Source organism: Pimephales promelas, chromosome 8 (assembly GCF_988280905.1).
Source record: "Pimephales promelas chromosome 8, fPimPro1.hap1.1, whole genome shotgun sequence".
Lineage (NCBI taxonomy): Eukaryota > Metazoa > Chordata > Actinopteri > Cypriniformes > Leuciscidae > Pimephales > Pimephales promelas.
This window is the reverse complement of record NC_142776.1, coordinates 35,148,191-35,171,721: the sequence shown is the minus strand read 5'-3', so window position 1 is coordinate 35,171,721 and position 23,531 is coordinate 35,148,191. Positions and strand designations below refer to the sequence as shown.

The window sequence follows — 23,531 nt, the reverse complement described above, 5'->3', positions numbered from 1 at the left end:
TGAAAAGAATAATGGAAAATAACAGAAAACTATACATACAATATATATATCATTTTTAATCTGTATTTCTCTGTTATACACCAGTGATATTTTGGGAAATTTTAATACAATTTAAAACTGTTTTCTGTTTGTTTATATATATATATATATATATATATTAAATTATAATTTATTCTTGTGATGCAAGGATGAATTTTCAGCATCATTACTCCAGTCTTCAGATCCTTCAGAAATCATTCTTAGTTGATTATCATCAATGTTATAAAACCGTTGTGCTGCTTCATATTTTTGTGGAATCTGTTATACAGTTTTCTTCAAGATTATTTGACGATGAATAGAAATTTCAAAAGAAAAGCATTTGTTTGAAATGAAAAACTTTGTAAATTTCTTAAGTTAACTGTCACTTTGATCAGTTTGATTCATTCTTGCTTAATACTACTAATCCTACTGACTCCAAACTTTTGAATGTTCGTTGTATGTATTTGTATATGCACTCCTTGTATTTACTGACACTGAAGAAGTATGCATTACAGCATTTCTCCGATGTGAAACAGCCCGTTCTCATCCCAAGGCGTCATATACTGATGCTTTTGACATTTCGTCTACATCCAATGCACAAGGCACCCTTTAGCATCTACATGAGACACAGATACATATGGGCTAGAATGCGCCTCCTAGTGGTCTAACCCTAACCCTACCACACACCTAAACCTACCCATAACCGAAGCGTGTTATATTGACGCTAAAGGGTGCCATGTGTGTTGGATTTAGACTAAATTTCAAAAGCGTCACTATATGACGCCCTAGGATGAGAATGCGTTATGGTTACCTTGGCCTCCACCACAGTGAGTTTTCTGGTTTGCTCAGCGGTCTGGGTGAGCAGATTGGTGCCGATCTCCAGCATCGTGGCCGTCTGGTTATGGACAGCATCAGCTTGAATGTGCACCATCCCCGTCTTCTGCTGGATGTAGTTTTCTAACTGTTGAGCAAAGAATAAAAAAAATATGATATTGCATTTTGCTTAAAGAAAATTTTGGATTCACCGCAAAAGCACAATAGATGTCAAAAGTTCATGACAGAATGAGGAGGAAAACATGCATCGGTTCCCATGTGTACGGTGAATATGTAGAAGAGTGTATCAAGATACACTGTACACTGTATCAAGTGGATTTCCAGTGTCATGGCCTTCGTTTGCATGTAACTATAAAGTTGCATTTGTCATTCCACGATTGTGGCTCCCTTTTGTTAAGCATTCAACAGTGTGAACTTAAGAGCTGAGTTCATCAAACACGGTTTAGCCAGTGGGTTTTAATTCCTCAGGGAGAAGATCCAGTGCCAGGCAAAGGTGCGGTATAGTGACCCTTTTAGTCCCAAAAGACTCTGAGCTCTGCAAAAATAAATATGGAATCACCCAGACCGCATGGACCCTGAGAGGAGGACTAATGAAGGATAATTTTATCACAATGGAAATAAACACGTTAAACCCCGAGGGAAAGTCATGTGCTTGATGTGGTCTGTCAGAATAAAGATGTAGAGACTGTCTGTTAGAAATGGTGATATTTCAATTTCAAACGCTCCAAAGCACACTCAATGCCCTGGCATTTTTGCTTCTGTTTGTTATAGTCATAATTAAGACATGATGGTTGGTTTAGAAAAATGAATTAACGTAAACAAGAATGCAAAAGGTTGGGTTTTCTTCTGTTGCTGTTGACTCCCCAAAGACGCATTGTGCCCTGACCGATTAATTGACCCGAGCTTCCTGCCTTGGATTAAAATCACATAGGACGAGTCCAGCTTGGGAACACTGATCTGGATTCAGTTGGATCAGCTTTACAAGCATTAACCAAAACCAGATGTTTCGACTCATTTTGACTGGAGCTTCCTGGGATGTTCTGTAAGTCACCACCAATGTGAAGGTAAAGCGTTTCGTTTGAGTCATAACGATCTGCAAAGTCCCGAACGGACGATCATCGATCACATGCACCGCAGATGTTTACAAGAGATCGTTTCAGAAGGACTGTGTTGGGTTGTTTGCTTCATAAAGATTCATGTAGATTACATCATTTTCAAAAACAACAGCATGAATTCCAGTAAGCGTTTCGTGATAGCCTCTCACAATGACAATGAATTATCGTTTTGCTTTCAAACTAGTAACTATGTTGTCATTTGGCTGCCAGAGTGATTTACAGTACACTTATACACTTACGGAGCAACCTGGGGTTAAGTGTTTTGCTCAAGGGAACATTGGTATAGTTCATGGATCAACCCTTGGGGGGTTTGAACCTATAACTGTTCTGTTAACAGAGCAGATTTTGAGCCACTATAATATATTATGGGTTACACAAGGACAAATATTGGATTACAAGGCTTGAAAAAAAAAAGGAGGGTCATAGTTTAGTATTACATATAAATTCCATCACTATTGATTAAGTAACTTTTATAAGGTACCACATTAAGCGGCACAACTGTTTTGAACATTGATAATAAGAAATGTTTCTTGAGCACCAAATTAGCACATTAAAATTATACATATATATATATATATATATACACACACACACAAACACATTTATACATACTACGAGTAATTATAAGCACAAACACAAACATATATATATATATAATAATAATAATATCTGAAACGATTGTAATTATTATATATATATATATATATATATATATATATATAGACATATTCTATATGTAATACACATACACATTTTACATCTATTGATCAAATTGTTTCAGAATGAAAGATATGACTTGATATCTGTTTTATAACCTTTAAATAAAATGCTAATAAATGTAAAAAACTAAATATTACAAAGCATTATCATATGATAATGCATGGTTTTATATACACTCAAATTTGGGTCAAATATGGAAAACTAGCCATTAAAAATGTCATTTAAAATATTAACCCAACTTCAACTTTCACTTTCAATGGTACATTTTTTAATTGTATTTTTAACTCAAAATTTGGGTTTGTCCATATTTGACCCAAATTTGGGTTGAAACAACCCAGCATTTTTTTGAGTGTATTACAAACAATCATAGAGACTGCATCATTCCCCCCCCCCCAAAAAAAAATAAATAATAATAATTAATTACAGCATAAATTCTAGTTTTTACTCATGGCCTGGAAATAATAATATAAATAAGCCGTTTTGTTTGACTGTTTTGTCATTTAGGTGATTTACAGTTCACCTATACATATATAGAAAGAAAGTATATTGTTAAGTTATTATTACATTATTAAATAATTAAATGAATAACGAATAATAAACGATACATTCCATCAATATCTGTTTTATAAGCAAAATAAACATCCTTCAGAATCCCTTTTCACCAACAGAATAAGAGACGCTACACTCCGAGGGCAACATGAAGTCAAAATAAACTCTATATTTACTTTCTTAAACATGTTCCTGGCCTTATTGCGTAAAATTAATCAGTGCACGTTATTTTAAAGAAAAAAAACTGTTTGTCTTCGTAATCTTTCATCAAAATGTAATAACTTGCTCTGCCTCTGAAACAACTTTCCTTTTCGGGTGACTTCGGCAATCATGTCAGCCACCACTTTACATGATGCAATCCATTCCCAATGGACAAAATATAGTCTTATCATTATAGAAGTAAAATGTGTTGTGAAGGCTGCTTTCTGTTGTCTTTCTAAAACAAAGAACCAGTTTACCACACAATCTACCACCAGAACATCTCAGAAAGTGAGAATGACAAGAACACAGTGAGATTAACCTTCTCATTAAACCAGCAGCAAAGCAAACATGTGAGCATGTAGATCTCTCCCCGCAGGACGTCTGCACCTCCACATCCACTAAATCTGCTCTAATCCTCCGTCTCTGGGGTCTTCTGCCATCTCGGACACCTCACCAAACTCACCCACCTACCAAACAATCAGCAGCTTCCTTACACCTTCCTTTCTTCTGATTCTGTTTAGTGTCGTTTTCAATCTTCTCTTCTTTTTCACCCCACATGGGATATATTTCTACAGACACACTTACTTAGAAAAGCCTCCCAGCCAGGACACGCGAGCGACATCATTTATTTATGGCTGGCTGGTGGAATCCAGTGGATTATTGTAAGGTATTCATTTCCTAACGAGGATTATTGAGCATAACAGACAGGAGGATTCTCAAATCTCTTTCTAAACAGAGATGGAAATATGCTAAGAAAAATGTTTGTTTAAAGCTTTAATGGACCATACAAATTTGCTGTAGTTCACGTTTAAAAGATACTGTTGAAATGCTTTAAAAGCCAAGATGTGATTAAAAGTCAGAAATGTATATCAATAAATAGTTCAGCCAGTCATGATGAAAATCTTCCTTTTTGGCTGAAAATGAATACGACTGAATATGTTAAATCTAATCAATAAAATTGAGGCAACAGATTACAATCAATATTATTAGTTAAATTTAACAAATTAGAATTGAGTAGCAATTAACCAAATGAATTACTTAAAAGTTAACCATTTAAAATGAGTAGAATTTACACATTTTTTTAAACAAAAATATCGGAAAAACACATTAGTTTTTAAAATATCGGAAAAACAAATAGAGTTCAGTGATTTAGGTCAAACGATTTTGAATTATTGATTATATTAAAACATAACCAACACCATCAAATCAACTTTTCTACTTATTCATCTGGCGGTGATAAATCACGTATAACAGCCAAACAACATCTAAAGTTAATGATTGAAGGGTCAAGAGCCCAACACACTGATCTCCACAATGGTGACTTAAAAATTACGGTTTACTCCTTAAGTGACTCTGCTTGTTAACATCAGGTTTATTGAATAATGGCAATAAAAAAGAGGTCTTAATTCATCTTTGACGTCAGTCTGTTATTCCGATATTTTTGTTTAGAAAAATGTGTAAATAGTTAACTTTTAAGTAATTCACTGGGTTACTTATTACTCAATTGTAATTTGTTAAATTTAATTAATAATATTGATTGCAATCTGTTGCCTCAGTTTTGTTGATTAGATTTAACATATTCAGCCATATTCATTTGTATCATTTACTAATGTCAATTTCAAACCTTCTTTTCTTCTGTGGAACATGTTTTGAAGAATGTTCACACTGCTCTTTACACAATGCAAGTGAATGACCACTTCAAAAAGTGAATGGCAAACTTCAAAAAGCATCATAAAAACATCCATACTCTCCTAAAAAGGTACAAAAGCTGTCATTTATTAGTAGCTCAAATGTACCATTTGTACCAAAACTGTACATTTTAGTACCGTTGTTTCCTGAAGGAGGGAACGGGAGACGTTACGTCGACGTGACGTCGAACGTGAGCGACTGATTGGGAACTAAAAGGTACATATCAGAACCATTCCAGTGACAGCTTTTACACCATTTTTGTGTTGAGTGTGTATGATGTGTGAGCTACATTTCAGGTCTTCTGAAGTCATATGACAGCTTTGTGTGAGGAATAGACTGATATTTTTCAGTGAAAATTTAGCTTGACACTGTGGTCACCCTTCATTTTCACAAGTTGAACATTGAGCGATAAATTTCTCCTTTTTTCGAGACATGCGGTTTTGGAACGACACCAAAATGTCCCTTTCGTGTTACTGTAACAGACTAAAACTACACAAATACACTGGAAAATCGCTGTCAATGTTTAGCCTTTTTAACACATTTGATTGCGTTCCCTCATCAAACGATCTTGGAATCCGAGATTTACCGCATGTTTCCACTGCAAAAAATCGGTCTAGTGCAGACAGCCTTATGAATTATAATGGGAATGTTCTAGTTTTATTGTGTTATGCTTCGTAAACAGAGTTTAAGACTGTCAGAAATAGCCAGTGTCATTCTGCATGTCAATCAGATTTTAGTCTGATCCTGTCAGGATCCACTTGGACATCCACTCCTATAGTCACACAATTTGAGGAATCGTTCACAAATGGCGCAGGACGAGTTAGTGAAGTTTAATACATAAGCTACGAGTCTGACACAGATCAAATTTTCTTTATTCGTTTTGGCAGAGGTTTTCAAAAAGGAAGTCTTTGTTCACCCTGTAGTGCACACTGTTCACTTTAGTGCTTTATAGGGGTCACCGCACCATTGACAACAAATCATGTCAAATTAGGTCTGACAGTGTAGACGACCTGCAGAGGGAAACTGTTTTTCTTTGTGAGGGTGAACGGGAATGTGAATCTTGATTATTTTCACCTTTTATATAATAATAGTGATACTGATCTTCTGCATGCATTTTAGGAGGATATTCGGTGGAACACTGTATATAGAAACATTTCTGACAGGCCGTGTCAAGAAAAGTGCCGGTTCTGACAAGGGTCTTTTGGGAATCTTTTCCATAAAATCTGTGTGGTCTATACTAGAATGGTTTTCTGCCCTAAATATACGTACATTTACTTTCTCTTTTGACAAGCAGAAAACACCAGATTCAAGCACAGGTGGTCTTCAGCTGTGACGTTATTATACATATTTACTAGAGAGCAATGTTAGCTAGTTTTGCAATAGATATAATGTATGCACATTTTCAGAATGTATATATCACTAAGTTTTGTTTAGTATGAATGCATATGGCTACGTTTAGTATGAATGCAGTGTTCACTTACACACACACCACACTGCCTACTGTAAAAAAGTATGTAAAACTAAATGCAGTATCCGATAATAAATTAAATTTAATGAATCAAATGAAATTTAAATGAAATAAACAAATGAATGAAAATAATTTAATGAATAAATTAAATTTTAGCTTGCAATCTAAATGTCACCTCAAAAATGAATAATAAAAAAAGAGAAAAGATTCGAGAACGAGTTCGAACAGGAGTCACGAACGCGCATCACAGAAGAGAACAAGGCGACCATTTGTGCTTATAAAACTTAAACTTTGTTATTTATTTATTAAATGAGGGATCGTTTCGCTTGATAAGACCCTTATTCATCGTCTGTTTAAAGCCCTTTGAACAGTTTGCACTGAAACTGTCTTTTGGACCTTGAACCGTTTGGTTCCCATTGAAGTCCATTATATGGAGAAAAATGCTGGAATGTTTTCATCAAAAACCTTAATTTCTTTTCGACCGAAGAAAGAACGAAATGGACATCGTGGATGCCATGGGGGTGAGTAAATTATCAGCAAAAGTTTTTTTTATAAAAGTGAACTACTCCTTTAATATCCGCCATTGTTTTAACATTGCTCATCATCAGAAAAAAAAAATCCTGTCTTCAGTCAGTCTTCACAAATACAACATCATTCTAAAAACATATTATGTTTAAACACTGTTCAATGTCTGCAAACAAAGCCTGCTGTAAATATTACAGCTACAGTTATTTCCACTTAATAATATTCAGAGTTTTGAACATCCTTTTATGGATGTGATTTTGTAAATCTGTAGGTGTGAGAAATATTGCTCGGAAGAGGAGATATTTATACAGACCCCTGCCCTGTGTGCTGCCTGCTTCAATTTTTATCATGTTATCTTTCTACTTTAAGACCCCAGCATGCCTCGCTGCTCTCAAACACGACTGCACAAACGTGGCCTTTCATGCCTTAGCGTGACATTGTGCGTTAAGACAGATGCTCAAGGTCAAAGAGCACAACAAATAACATGACTAATGTGATTAACATGACTAGATTTGAGCTCAGTTCAGCAGGACGGCTTTAGACACAAGGACTTCCTGAGTTGAAGGTTTGTGTTAATACTTGGACCAAGTGAACTAAATTGTGGCTTGAACGAGGCCAAGGTGAACAGAACCAGGGCTGACCCGCAGGGAATCATTCCTGCAACAATCCTCACACACACCTCGCTTTTAAACTAAAAACAGATGAACAGAGTCTGTGCTGTTACTCGCTCTTCACTTTTTGCCTCTTCAGTAAAAAGGCATATTGATTTTTCCACCCACTCATACAAAAAGTCACAAATGTCAATCATTCATCATTCTTCATTCAGAAATGCATGGATCTGAGTGGAAAACCTTTACAGCGTGATGTGAAGTTTTTTAAAATCAAATTTAAACCCATGTAAAAGGCTTTTATTGTGTTTAATCATCACCTATATTCAAATGAATTAACCAATCATGATCAGCTCTACCAAACGTCGATGTTTTTCCACTGAAACGAATAGTGTTATTATGTTGTGATTAATACTGTGAAGCTTCTTTGACAATTTATATTGTGAAAAGTGCTATATAAATATACTTGACTTGACTTCTTTCTGTAGTTTAACAATGGTATTTTGCTCCCAATCTCCAAATTAGAGCACAGACTCCCTAACTTGAATTAATTCAGCATGCACCTGATGTTGTGACAACTGAAATTGCACATAACACTTGTATGCAATTAACGACCCAATGAATTGAGCAGATTTGCATTTGGAGTACATCCCATCTCCCAGGTTTACCACCACTGACCTGTCTGAGACCAGTCCAGGGGCCTCATGTATAAACGTTGCGTACGCACAAAATGGGCATAGAAATATGCGTACGCATTTTTCCACGTGCACATCGGGATTTATAAAAAATAAACTTGGCGTAAATAAGTGCGCACCGTAAGGATGCTCTTGACCGTGCGTACGCACTCTTTTAGAAGATTATGGGTTTTGGCGACACCGATGGTGAGCTGGAGTCAAATGTCTTTTTGCTTACTATTAGACAGAGAATCTAAAGAAAATTATACATCTACAGAAAGATAATACAAATATAATTTCACAAACCTATCATCACTTGAAGCAAACATCCATCCCTTCTTAAATGACCGCGCCAGCACGCGCGTTGGGCCGTTTGGTGAAACTGACGCACATATAGCCTATAATCTAACGGCAGATGGAGTAAAACCGTAAATCTTCATTATGAGTCCAAATCATAAATACAGTCCATATTCACAATAATAGTTTAAATAAATAAAAGAATGGTACTATGTTTTACTTCTGATATAAACATTTAGATTAAATATGCCATTCTCATTAATGGAGTTAAACTCTTAAACTACATGAAATCATTACTGAGAAGTTACTATATATATATATATATATATATTCAATAAATAGAAATAGACCTATTTGTTGTGGATACATTGCTTTTGAACACTTTTCTTCTGGCATGCTGTGTTTTAATGTTTTAACTAGAGATTGTCTGAGAAAACTGTTTCGTGCAAATAATGCACAACCATGTCTATCTCTTCCATTAAAATCTCTTCATTATCCATTAAAATATAAATCAATTAAAAATACTATTTGGCCAGTGGAAAAGATTGAGAAAAACTTTCTCTGAAATGTATTTAACACTATTTGATTTATTCATTCAAAAACAAGGCAAGGATATAGGCTACAAAAAAAAATGTTTGTAATAATGTGACGGCACATCCGCATTTCATATTTTCCTAACGTCTTGTACCGTTAAACTTGGTATCACGTGGATGAATAATCATATGCAAATGATATGCAGATGAGGATATGCATAGTAAAACTAGGCGTTGTAATCTCCATATATGGTTATTTCGGGGAGGAGACGCACGTGCGCATAATCTCCCGCTGACTGGGATTTATAAAGTGAATTCTGCGCAGGTTCTGGCGTACGAACGGTTTTATAAATCTGAAAACTTTTGTGCGTACGCAAATTCTGCCTTATGTGCGTACGCACACTTTAAGGATGAAATCTACGCAAAGTTTTATGCATGAGGCCCCACTGTTACTGGAGAGATATCAGGCAATGTCACTCAGAGATGTCTGAGAAACATCTTAGGCTAATTAGAAGGACAGGAATCTTTTGGGAATTTCCATGATCCTAATCCTAAAGGATCCGAATGAGACTGAATCCTCTAGGAATCAAATAAATCCTACTGTTCTTGTAGCTTAACTTCTGATATGATATAAGTTTAATTCTGAAGAAACACACTCAATGTGCAATCACTGTGAATAAAAAAGTATGCCAAATGCACTACCAATCAATATTTTTGTTATCAATATTTGATCAAAAGTGACATTAAATACTTGTCTATTTCAAATAAATGCTGTTTAATCTTTCTATTCATCAAAAAATCATCGCAAATCATCATATTACAATGATTTCTGAAGGATCATGTGACACTGGAGACTGGAGTAATGATGCTGGAAATTCAGCTTTGATCACAGGAATAAATTACATTTTCAAATACAAAATGTTGTTTTAAATTGTAATAATATTTCACAATTGTTTATCGTAATTTACACACCCTTATTTTAGGTTGAACTACTAATATATACACTGAAAGCTAACTTTTAAAATTGTAATTTTTTTTTTTTTTAGTTTTAGAGGGGTATTTTATCCTATTTAAAATGTAATACCCTTGTTGGGAACTATGTGGCCTAGTTTTGTCATGTGCAACATTAAATTTCTAGAAAAATCCCTTTAGGATTGGTTCCAAATTATGATAGAAATTACAAAAGGCATCTTTTCAAAAGGGTCTCAGAGTGTCAGTTTATTGTAAATGGGGAATTAACAGTGCATAAGAATGACTGTGTTGATGGTCAGGCTTTGTGTGGTGGCATTGAGCCACTAATCCATTATGACAGTGTGCCGTAACGGGACAGGAATGTGCACATAAGAAACAGACTGGACAGCTAAATATGCTCAATTCATTTGTGAACAATATTAACATACTCTCAAAATCATGTGATGATGTGACAGTTCATTTGTCATTAACAATGCACTGCATATGGATTATGATTAACATTCATCACACAGGAAGCGTCCAGAGAGAGACCGCCGGATACTCAGAAAAGGAAAGAGTGGGATGTTATGTGTCCCTCAGTAGCTAATGTGTTTAACTTGATGTCAAAGGGGAACCCTGTTGAGTTTGTATGTGCATGTTCACATACATATGTGTGGAGTCTGGAAAATCTCCAGCTTTCCCTTTACACTACAACCCAATTACAAAAACAGAAAACACAGAGAGGCTTTAAAAGAACACAAAGATCCTGCCTCTATTCAATGCTCCAAAAATAGCCGGATAGTCTGAGAACATCCTATTGCTAATTCAATCAGCATGGCTACAGAGAGCCGCCCCACTGTCACAGTCACTGGAGACTTCAACAACACTGACGCTTGTACAGATTCTTCCCACTGACACACACTCGACCTGATGATGACTAAACAATATTTACAAATCGATAAAGAGACGAGCTAGGCCTATAGGTTTTAAATCAAACGCATAAATTCTTTTTTTAATTTTATGCTTAGTTAAGTTGAGTAATTGAGTACACATTACACACAATATCTGCAGTTATTTTATCTGTTTTTGCTCTAATAGTTTCACATAAACCTGAATCGTTACACATCTATAAGCAACAAACAGCAGAGGCCGTTCCTGAATCATTTTGAACGAATCAGTTGAAAGAATGATTCAATGACTTACTCATCATGAAGTGAGTCAGTCAGAGAATGAAGCTGTGTTCGAAATCACCCCCATTCACTATTTTTTACACTACTAATATAGTTAACTTGAAGCAGTGAATCAAAATGAACGAATCTAAATGAATGAATCAAAATGAATGAATCAAAATGAACGAATCAAAATGAACGAATCTTTTTCCAAGTCAATTCGTTAATTTCATTAATTGAATCAACCAAATGACACGAAAAAAGATTTGTTCATTTGGAAGAACGTGTTCGAACAGGAGAGTCATGAACGCGCATTACAGAACAGAGCAAGGTGATTAAATTTAAACTTTATTTTTATTTTATTTTTTTAAATGAGTGATCGTTTTACTTGATAAGACCCTTATTCATCGTCTTGAATCGTTTAAAGCCCTTTGAACAGTTTGCGGTTTGCACTAAAACTGTCTTTTGGACCTTGAACCGTTTGGTTCCCATTGAAGTCCATTATATGGAGAAAAATCCTGGAATGTTTTCATCAAAAACCTTAATTTCTTTTCGACTGAAGAATGACATTATGGGACTGAGTGAGTGCACTCGATAACAGCCACTATGGTTTCAGATTATGTTTTCTTTCCACTACAAAAATAGTGCCCTATTTAAGGATGTACAGTAAGGGGCGATTTCTGGCATAGCCTAAATGTGCTTTGATTATTAAAGTTCATAAATACAGTCCCTATTTAAGTATGATGAGTCACTGAAAAAGAATCCCCATCACACAGATTATATGATATATGTTGTGAAAGATGATGTAGCTAAAAAAAATAAATAAATAAATAAAAAAATGAAATTTTTTTCTTTTCACATTTCCTACCCCATATAGCGAAATGGTTCCCTCTTGGATTAAACACCAGAATTACCTTCCGTCTTCAGACTATAATTCATAAATAAGCCAAAAATATGTTTGTGGTAAGCCAAATTTACGATTACAGGGATTTGGTTATGGCTTTATTATCTGTAAACCCATCACAGATGGTGAGGCTTTAAAGATTATGGAAAGCAAATACAAAATACAGAGTAGTGCTAGAAGATGTGAAATATACGATTTGCCTGTCAAAAGTTATGTTTTACAACACAGTCTGATAATGCGATCTGCCAAGGAGACCTTAAGGGAAGAAAGCAATCCATCATACTCACTAGAATACAAGAAAGGGAAATAGAGGATATCATATCATGTCATATTTTACACTTTTATTGTGTAGTCACCATTTCTGGTAATGCAATCAGATGAGGATGAAAACCATCTGCAACTGATAACATCAACAAAATTATTTACATCGGAGAACCGCTGATTCATTAACAAATTGGACTGTGGCAGTGGATAATGATAAAAATTCTTAGTTCATTGTACTTTTGTGCAATTGTTTTTGTTATATTCAGGGAAAAGTGTATTTTCAGTTTACGTTTATTTGTGTAATGTTAGTGTTTGAATCGTTAAAGTTACTATTGATGAGTTTCTATAATTCATCATGTGAGTGTGAAGTGCATGATGTTCATCTAAACAAATGAAGCTCTGTTTATGCAAAAGCTGACTTTGCATCATAATAGACCCACGAATTGCCACAGCACAATTGGACGAGTTTTAATTTAGTATTATTCACAATGAACAAAATAATAAACGCAACACCTTTGTTTTTTCCCCCATTCTTCATGAGCTGAACTCAAAGATCTAACACTTTTTCTATGTACACAAATTTCTCTCAAATATTGTTCACAAATCTGTGTTAGTGAGCACTTCTCCTTTGCCGAGATAATCCATCCACCTCACAGGTGTGGCATATCAAGATGCTGATTGTTATAAACAAGCCACTCCAAAAACTGCTGCTTCATTTTGTATTTTCTAATCTCAAGTCTATGAGTACTCTGAGGTGGAAGGGTTAAGACTATATTTGATTGAGCTAGACTCTACCATCAATTATGATTATCAAAGTAAATGCTCCTCTGGAAGACAACCGTGTTTTCTTTGCAATTCAGATGGAGCTGCAGCCAATCAGAGAGTGTCTGTTGACCCTGTGGCAGACGGGAGTGCAGCTGTGAAGCGAGAGCCGTGGTTCCTCTTTCTCTGAGCTAACATAAACAAACAAACGCAGGGCTAACGCTCAGGGCCGAGGAACATCCACATGGACGACACGAGACTGAAGGCCGATCGGGTAAACGGCTAAGAAATGTGCGTCATTTGGTCTAAACATTTAGACTAACTGGATTTATTCAAGGATGGAACTGAAGAGACATGACAGTTATCTTATGATGGTAGCTTGAAGCTAATGTTTTGACATTTTGATATTTTTTAAACTGATTTCTGTATTCAAACAAGATGGGCTTTTATTTTAGAGTGGCACACACAAGCCATCTAATACAGTATGTCACAAAACATCACAGGATTTATCAGATCCAATACTTACTATGTCACTTCCTAGAAGAGGATGTCATAAGCAAAACATAAAATAAAAAATTAGGGTGAAAATTGACATTGCTGAAAATATGGTATTTTTGAAACATTTTGATTAAAGAAATGAAAAAAGGGAGATTATTAGAATTAAAAATATAATAAATTTATAATTTAGCGTTGTATAAAATAATTTCAGAATTTATATAATATATTTGTTTATTAATTTTTTTTTATAAATCAGCTCAAACCAAAGTAATAAAATAATTGATCATTTATTTATAGCCTACTTAACTATGATAAAAAAGATTTTATATATATATATATATATATATATATATAGTATGGTCTTTTGCATATGTATATGTAATGACATAAACTTTGAATGAAAGTTTGAAGCAAGCAGACAGACAGATCTAGATAGACAGACAGACAGACAGACAGACAGACAGACAGACAGACAGACAGACAGACAGACAGACAGACAGACAGACAGACAGATAGATAGATAGATAGATAGATAGATAGATAGATAGATAGATAGATAGATAGATAGATAGATAGATAGATAGATAGATAGATAGATAGATAGATCTACACATCTACACATTATCTACACGTCTACAGAAAAGCCATCTACACATTTGTTTATTATTGATGTGCAGCCATGGAAACGCATCAGCTTTTTTTTTTTTCTATATTTGGAGAAAGTAATGGTATAAGAGTCCCATCTGTACCATCTCTTGTAAAAGCATCAATTTTATTCCATATAATGGATTATTGCAATTGTGTAATGTGCCGTTGGAAATTCTGGCTGAACCTGTCCAAACTGAAATTTTATATGAAAGTCCTTCACATCGACAAGAAAAAAACAGAAGTGTAACAAGACAGTGTAAAGCAACAGAGCTGTAACTCAGCACAACAGATGGTCCAGTACTTGAGGGTTCCCCTTTTTTGTGCTTGAGGGTTGCAACACTAATGGGTTCTCAAGTGGGGACAGAATAGGTTGAAAGCATTTATTTCCATGTGATCCCCATGTTTGACCCTAAAACAGGATGCACATTTATTATCTTGTGCTTTTGTTATTACTAGTATGCCTTTTTAGGTTTTTCAAGGAAATGAAGAAAGACAGTTATCACAGTTTTAGTCTACTGCATATACAGTGGTGGTGGGGGTAAATTGCTGCTACCAGATAGTATGAGTTGACTTAGAAAAAATGCCTTTGATCAACCCAAGACAAAACCCTGAACAGCAAACCTCAAGACTAATCACCTGTTATCAAGACCAATGAGCCACTGGTCTGGAATTAGAGTCAGAAAGTTCCAGGTGTGGGATGGAAATTGGTTTTTGAGGTTCAGTCTTACTGGAAAGCTTTTCATTCTAAAAGGTTAAAATGAAAGACTGCATTAGTTCTAATTCACAACATATTTACTTTTAATGTCTCATGCTTTTTTACATTGCTTAAGCCAGTTTAGACACTTTGCACATCACGTCACCTGGTTGTACAACAGAAAAAATCGTACCCTGTACACCCGGCTTTAAGTGTGCAGTTTCCATGCATATAGTGTTACCGACCAAAACTGCAAAAATAAGGTTGCTTTGTAGCTTTTACACGAGTAGCGTGATGCTGAATCTAGATGCATGCACAAGAGCAAAGAATGAGAAGTGCTGACTCAAGAACCCATAACCTCATGTCTCAGGACACTTGTGATGCTAGACAAAGAACATGCTTACTTCAACAATGTTTGCTTTCAGTCCCTTATCATCACTGAGACAAACTCCAGGATAAGCGTGATTAGGACCTAACATAGTGATATTATAGCATGATTGTGTAATTAAATGCCATGAAGTAGAATAATGTAAATATTCACATGGCTAAATCAATGCGATACCACATTTATCAAAGTATGTTGAGGAAATAATTGCTGTATGTTCTAATTACCATGGTTTTGCCTTCTAAATGTAATAATATAATCGATTAAGAAGATGTTTTAGAAGATTAACAGGCCAAAAGATGATTCATAGTTTAAACATGGCTTGTTTTGCATTGAAAAGCATCTGCTGTGCAAAAGGGAATAGTAAAGGCACATTAAAGGATTCTTCAACTGTTTTTCACTTGCTTCCATATTCCATTATTGAGACTAAAATCATATTTTAAGACAAGAGATTCGCACTAGTTCAAACCACACACAAGCTTACAAATGAAAACACATTCAACATTATCTAATAATAAGAACACAAACAACATTTGAAGAACGATTGGAACTTCGGCACCATTGACTTCCATAGTATTTTTTTTCTATATGGAAGTCCAGCCCGTTCTCATCCCAAGGCGTCATATAGTGACGCTTTTGACAATGCATATACATCCAACGCACATGGCACCCTTTACCGATTGATATATATGGGCCAGAAGGCGCCTCCTAGTGGTCTAACCCTAATACTACCCCAGACCTAAACCTACCCATAACCGAAGCGTGTTATATTGATGCTAAAGGGCGCCATGTGTGTTGGATGTATACGCATTGTCAAAAGCGCCACTATAGAGGGAATGCATTGACGTCACTTTCCCACCGGAACAACCCCCCTCAGCCTGACTGAGTGGCTAAAGATCTGCTGCGTGACTGGATTTAATAGGGGAAACTGCGAAAACGAACAATTTTATCAATTTAAACAAAATGCTGGACTCAAAATAGTGTTCCTTACAACTTACTAAAGATCCAGTGATCCATGGATATTGACATGCAACCAGGAATCGTGTTGTCTGACATTTATGTTTGCCTGATTTCGACACCGGGGAAATAAAAGCAATATAGACCTAAACATAAAGCAAATTTGATTGTGAATGCTTTATATAAATACAATATAGGTAGGTCTAAATCCGGCTGATCACTTATATCAGTGTTATATATAGTCTATATACTTTGTATATCGTCATATCGTCCAGCCCTTTATTAACCAGTCCACCAGTGTTTATTACAAACATCCAACAACGCAGAATGTGCAAAGATAAATATTTAACTGATGAGTTGTTAATATATATAACAATACAAATATATATGACGGTGACGTCATGCGCATACCCTCTATATGACGCCATAGGATGAGAATGCATTGGAAGTCCAAGTCCAATTGTTCTTCAAAATATCTTCTTTTGTGTTCACCAGAAGAAAAAAACTCATACAGGTTTGCAACAACTTGAGGGTGAGTAAATGATGACAGAATTTTCATTTTTGGATGAAGTATCCCTTTAAGAATTGACTTTTTGATGCTACTTTCAGAACTGTCATCATAAAACCCGAGTTACTTTTTTGAATAACATGCTATTTGTCCCGTTTGCTTACAGACAATTGAACCCTGTGGAAGCTCGACTTTTTAAAAATGGTTTCATGTCTCATAATTGCAAGTTTATTTCTTGTAAATGTCACAATCTTTTCCAGTGTTACTATTATGATAAATTAAATACTATAACAACTGCATAGCAACTCCCTATAGCAAACTCACAATTTCATAGAAACTGCAAACATCTACTAGTTACTTCAATTAGGAAGCGAAACACCAACCTAACTGTAGCAGCATGTCACTGATTCTGACAGCTGAATGTGTTCAGTAGATGGACTGCATACAATGCCACTGTCAAAGCGGCTGTAAAGTTAAAGTTCAGCCCTATCAGCGAGGCTGTTGTCGCTCTGTAGGAGTTCTGGCTCCAGGGGAGATCTCCTAATGTTGACTGATGTCAGAGAAAGCAACACGTCCAGCTCTTCTCCAAGCCCGGCATCTCTCTTTGCTCTCAAAGACACTTCCCCAAGAATGATAAACACGAGCACAATGTTTGTTTAACAAAGCGAAGCCTTCTGCTGTGATCTGAGCCAAACTCAATATACGAGCAGAGACGACGTTTATAAGAGACAAGAACACACACATTTAACACATCACTCCCGTTGTGCGTATTACCCGAACTCAATGTCTTGCTGTGCCACTGGACTTCTGCAGAGATCCAGGACGTTCAGAGTTCAAAGAAGATATTAACCCTTATGCTGCATTAGGGACATTTTTGGTCTTTTGCAGTTTAATTTCTTTGACCATTTTGGCTGTTTTAATGCAAATGGTATGAAATTTGGCAAAATTGTGACTTTTTGGATACATGTAAAAAATGTGATCCCATTTTGCAAAATATGTATAACACACACTGTGTAGATCAAATAGTAACACTCAGCACCATAAAGACCAAAAATGGCCCATTGAAACCCATTAAAACGTTGTTTAAATCTGAGGCTGTCAGTAATACATGAAACATGATTTTTGCACAAACATCCTTTCATTTTGAAGCAAAAGCATTATATTTGCATTATATAGTGTATTCCACCAGATGACGTCACTATGGGTGGAAATGCACCTTATTTTAGGCAATAGGCAATGTTTAATAGGTGGCCATTTTTGGTCTCTAACGCGCTAAGTGGGATTTTTTGCAAAGTGGGACTGTGATAATCCAAATCTAAAGTTTTCTCTTTGCATTTAGTTTATTGAAAATAATTGAATTTTTGTGTTTTTTCCTCTTATACAAATCGATGGTTTCGCAAACAAAACTGGTAATTAAAGGGTTAAAATCCTGAAATTGAATACATTTTTGGTAGTTATGATGAGGACTGATGCTGGTTAAAAGATTTAACTTGGTAAAAGTGGAAAATAATAATAATATATAATATTTTAGGCAATGTTTAATATGTGGCCATTTTTGGTCCTTAATGCACTCAACGGTGTTAAAAATCTAATGCAGCACAAGGGTTAAAATACTTATATGCAATTTGAAGGCCTTTGGCTTGAGGAATCAATCATAGCTGTCAAAAATGCTCGAGTGAACGTACAACTAATCGAAAATGGCATTGAATTCAGTCAGGATCTAAAAGTCAGGTCACAATCAATGCAACAATCAGATTCGTGAGTCTCCCGCAAGAGTAAGACTTTAATTTCAAGCTCTCCGAGAACATTCTTCGCAGGATAATGTGTGCTGAGTGAGCGTTTGATGTGTACGGCTCAGATTCGGCACGTTGATAGAGGGAGTAATCACCAGTCCAGCCCTCGCTCGACTCCCAAGGAAGCCTTGCAACCGTGTTTTACGGGATCATTAAAGACAGTGCCCAGACGTTATAAACTCAGCAGGATTTGTGTTTTCCCATCCTCTCCTCCAGCAATCCTTCACTCCGTCGATCTCTCTCAGTTCTCCATAGAGGAATGATATCCACAATAGGCCAGAGAACAAAAAAAAAACATTAGCCGAGGCGCTGGAGGCTTGTTAATGTGGTGTTGCATTAGGAGGAACAGCACATACTAAAACCAGTCACATGCTGAGAAGTTTTTACTGTTGTTGTCCTCTTTAGTATTTAACTTTTCTAAGTGGCTCTTTTACAAAGTAATGATTGAGCCACCTTTGCTCGAACAGTTTAAAGTGAATTTGGCTCTAAATGTTGTTTTTTCAGCGTCCTTGGAAAAGAGCACTGATTGCAGAGTGATGAATGCACAGCCATTAACAAATTGTAGGTTTGCTTCAGTTCTGAGGCCTGCTGACCATTGGCATCGTGTTGTATTGCCAATAATTAGGCAAGCATCATAATTGTTATTGCTCAAACTTAGGGTTAGGGGTATGAAGAAACCTCAAACAATAAGTATTAAACTTTGGTGCGTACTTGTCCTGCAAAATTTGCACTACAGACATGAATGATACTAGCCTGGATGCCAGCCCGAACTCCGCCCACAACATTTTTTTGGTCGGGAAGTTCAGTCTGGACTCGATCCATTGAGGAGTAATTATGATCAGGCAAGAAATGAACGGGCCAATCAAATTGCCAGGGCGGGCTTTATACGATGATGGACAGGTGATCTGCAAGGACGTAATCATCACGTTATCAAAGAGCGCTTAACTGTTTTCCCTTTTGACTGCAGCTGGAGAATTGAGATGTATAGATTCCGCTGTCGCGTCTGTTGTAAAATAAATCGACAGCGCATTCATTTTAATAGACAAACAGAGAACTGCAATCAAGGCATTTGTCGATCGGAAAGATATTTTTGGCGTCCTTCCTACATGATTCGGGAAAAGTGCAACTTATCAGCTGGCTCTGGCGGTCATTAAAAAGATGGGACGTAATGAAAAGCCTGTGGTCGTTGTGGTTTCTCCTTTGGTCGCACTCATGGAAGTAAGTAAAAGAAGCAACACTCGTTATTTAACTTCTAATCTAAAATAAGTAAGTTCTGTAGTTGAAAACTGCGCTATGCAAAAGAGTTGACTTACTGCATTGCCCTGATTGGTTGTAGGTCTACCGACTATCCAATTCGGTTAAGACACGCCTCATAATCAAAGCCCAACGGAGCGGTATCAGACTCATATTCTTATTAGAAAATGAGTATGACGAAGTCAGGCTAGAATGATACCTCAAATCGCATAAAACTACATATACACACAGTGCGCCTATTGAGATCAGAGGAGTGAGGTTTACTGGCACAGCAACTACTAGCTGGCCTCCGTTACACTCACCCCCTAAACCTTACTCCCATCCGGGTCACGGCACCAATGTGACCCCTCCACACGTGTCCTACTCGCCTCCAACCCAGGTCTCCGGCATGAGAGTCGGGCGCTCTAACCAGGTTTAGGTTGGAGTGCCCAATTTAGGTGCTCACTACTACAGTAGCTGGCCTCCATTTCACATGCATAAACACAGAACGTTCCCTTAACATTCCTGAATGGTCCCATGAGGTAATTTTTTTGGGAACCAAACAAGAACGTTATAGGAACGTTCCATGTAGGTTATTTTTAGGTTCCATTTTTATAATGTAAGGAGAATGTTCCGGGAACGTTCCCTTAACCTTAAGGGAAAGTTCTAGGAACGTTCTGGGAACCACAAACTAATATTTCCAGAACCTAAATTTGTTTGCTGGGTAGTCACTCCCAAATCTCCACTTTGATGCACAGAATTAGATCAAATAAACAAGTGCTCATGATTTTTAAAATGTTTTTCTCAGCGTCACATGAACAATTTCTTTTACAACTCTTTTGCTTCTTCTATACCAATCAAAGCATTAAGCTAAAAAGTTGTGAACTGAAGTTGAGAAGGTTCTTTTCTTGTTATTCTGCATCCAGTGAGGCTCCCACTCACAGGGGTCTGGGGTTTTGCCATATCTCAAGCTGCTCTAAATGGGACGTACTATCGCTAATCCCTTGGCCTTTGAAGAACTCTTTTCCAGGGAGATCTTTGGTCCAAGGCCATTACACAAAAAATAAGCAAAGACTTCAAATGGCTCCTCATGCTTTCCATATACTGCTCTATATACCACCCCTCCCGTCTCCTTCTAGTTAATGGAGTCAGATACATGGAATGTCTCCCATTGCTTGTGAATGCAGTTATCAGGTAAGGGGTGAGCAGCAAAAGCAATCTAAGAGAGCATATCCGTTTAGTTTCAGTCATTTGCCTGTAAACTAAACACTCTTCCTCCATAAACATTCGCCCAATTATACAGCCAGAGCAACACATGTACCAGGCCCTCAAAGGATTTTAATAAGCCTACAGAATATCTAAACATCAACCTTTTTTTTTTTTTTTTACAGCTTTCATAATCATCAAAACCCTAAATTTTTCTGCTTATGAATGTGGTCACTTACTTTTGGACCTCACTGTGTGCTAATTTGGTTATACTTGCATCTTGATAGAATTAAAAGAGAGCTTTATTGAGTTGATTATATAGACCTACTTTTAGGCATTTCATGCTCCTTGTTATTTACCGCCAATTTAACTCATAAAGGCTTGAAAGCAATGAAAGCAGCAAGTGTTTATAATTAAATGACTCTTATCGCAATCTGACCTCTTCTTAAACAGAGTCAAGGGTCGCGTCTCTTTCCTGTAGAGGTGCAAGCTGTCTTCCTTTGAGCCGTATTGATTGTCAACTTGGGTGGTGGACTGAACACATAGACACAGATGCAAAACATGCACACACTTGGCAAACTTTCACTCTACATCGCAGCACTTCATCTATTCATTAGCTCAATTAATGTCACTGAGCAAAGTTCCCTTGAAGTGCCAATCAAGACTTGCATTCTTCACATTTGAATGGAGTAATACATCATTCGGCAGTCGCTTATGCAGATCAAATGCTTCTCTGATTTTGTCATCTGGCTCCTGTTTAATTGCCACTTCTCTATTATTAGCGAAATGAGTGTTTCATCTATTTACTCAGATGTGAAAGTTCTTGCAAGCTCACTTTGATGTTTGAAATGGTGCTTAGTCAATGCACTTAGCTGAGATTACAAATAGACTTCTGTTAATGGAGATCACACATGGCAGTTCCAAAAGCAACGGAGGTCTTGGAATCAAGTCGCTTTCAACAGGTTGTGTTTTTGGAAAGGGCGCAGTATTGAGTATTCAAGCAGATCTTTCTTTCCGTTCTATTTTTGATAAATGTGTTTGCATCGCTCAGCTTCTCAAACCAACTCGGCCGACATCTACATCTGAACCCAGTTCACCCATCTAAATATGAGCATATTGTAATAGTAATTATAATCAATCATTACATTCTGATGCATTGATTTCTCCTTGTCAGATTGCAATGCATCAGTGTATCGATCCTTCAAGATCTCCAGGAAGTTCCAACTAATAAGCTTAAAAGTCATAATTATGATGGGCAAGGTCTGAAAAGATTCATAAGTTTGGTCAACGACTTCATATTTGTTTTTGCCTTTTTCCGAAGCTTTTTCCGGCACTAGTTGAGTTATTTATGTATAAACTTGAATTTTAGTTGTTCTAGTGTTGCCACAGAGAATGACTGGATTGGGAAGTGTAGTTTTGTTGCACAAACCTGTCGCTTCATCATTTTCTGGCAAGCTTTTCCACTATTCTTCATCGTCAGAGTGCCAAATTGTGAACTAAATTGCACCATCATGATTTTGTAATGCTTCAGACTTGCATGCGTGCAACTCGTTAATACAATCATTCCCAAAATGTCTTGAAGGCAGAATTAAAGCTCTACTGAAATGCTACCAGGTTTGAGGAAGTAAAGGACGTAATGACACCTGTGTGTAATTATGAAGTCATTCTCACCTTCTGCAACCACTGCGTGTTGTTTTCCATGGCCGTCTCCAGATGCTGCAGCTTCTGAGAGGACCATTCGCCGTCCGCCGGCGGAGAGTCCCGCTGAACCACGCTGGTCCCGCTCGTCTGGTCCCCTCCGCCCTGACAGCTGTCCATCTCTGGAAGGATAAACGTGTAGCTGCACTGGCCGTGCTGCACGCGGTGAAGCTTTCTCCTCCTCTCGCCTCCTCCACGTCTCCCCTGACCGTTCCCGTTTCCAGAACTCACCAGGCCAATCGACGTCAGCAGCAGAGCCAAATGCCAACCACCTCTGGCAAGCCTCATGGCAGCGAGAGCAAAAAGAAAAGCCACCTGTGGTCAAGAGAAAGCGCCAACTCGGTAGTTCACACTCTTTTGATGAAGGAAAACATGGTTGGATGGAGATGAAGAGGCTTTCGTTTTTTCGTCTCAGTTGGACTTGCAGGACCTTTGATGCTGGAGAAGTTCCTGGTTTCCACAAGGTTTCCCCGAGGAACTGGGCACAGGCACTGACCCTTGAGGAACTACAACAGACTCTCACAGATAGATAAGAAGGCAATAAAAGCATTCAAGGAGAAACGGAGACAGCCTGTCTAAATGAGTCTGCCAATCTGTGGGCTCTTAACACAAGAGAAAAGTAAACAAAAG

The 23,531-nt window shown here is 36.9% G+C and overlaps 1 protein-coding gene across 1 annotated transcript in view; it reads right to left on the bottom strand.

The window, feature by feature from the left end:
- The window catches only part of angpt4 (angiopoietin 4), a 37,706-nt gene extending 14,420 nt beyond the window's left edge, over window positions 1-23,286 (bottom strand). Inside the window, exons 1-2 of the mRNA XM_039693511.2 lie at window positions 22,875-23,286; window positions 830-979 (exon numbers count right to left, since the gene is read on the bottom strand). Coding sequence (XP_039549445.2) covers window positions 830-979; window positions 22,875-23,189 — 465 coding nt within the window. The 5' untranslated portion in view covers window positions 23,190-23,286. The remainder of the gene's footprint in view (window positions 1-829; window positions 980-22,874) is intronic.
- Window positions 23,287-23,531: the final 245 nt, after the last annotated feature.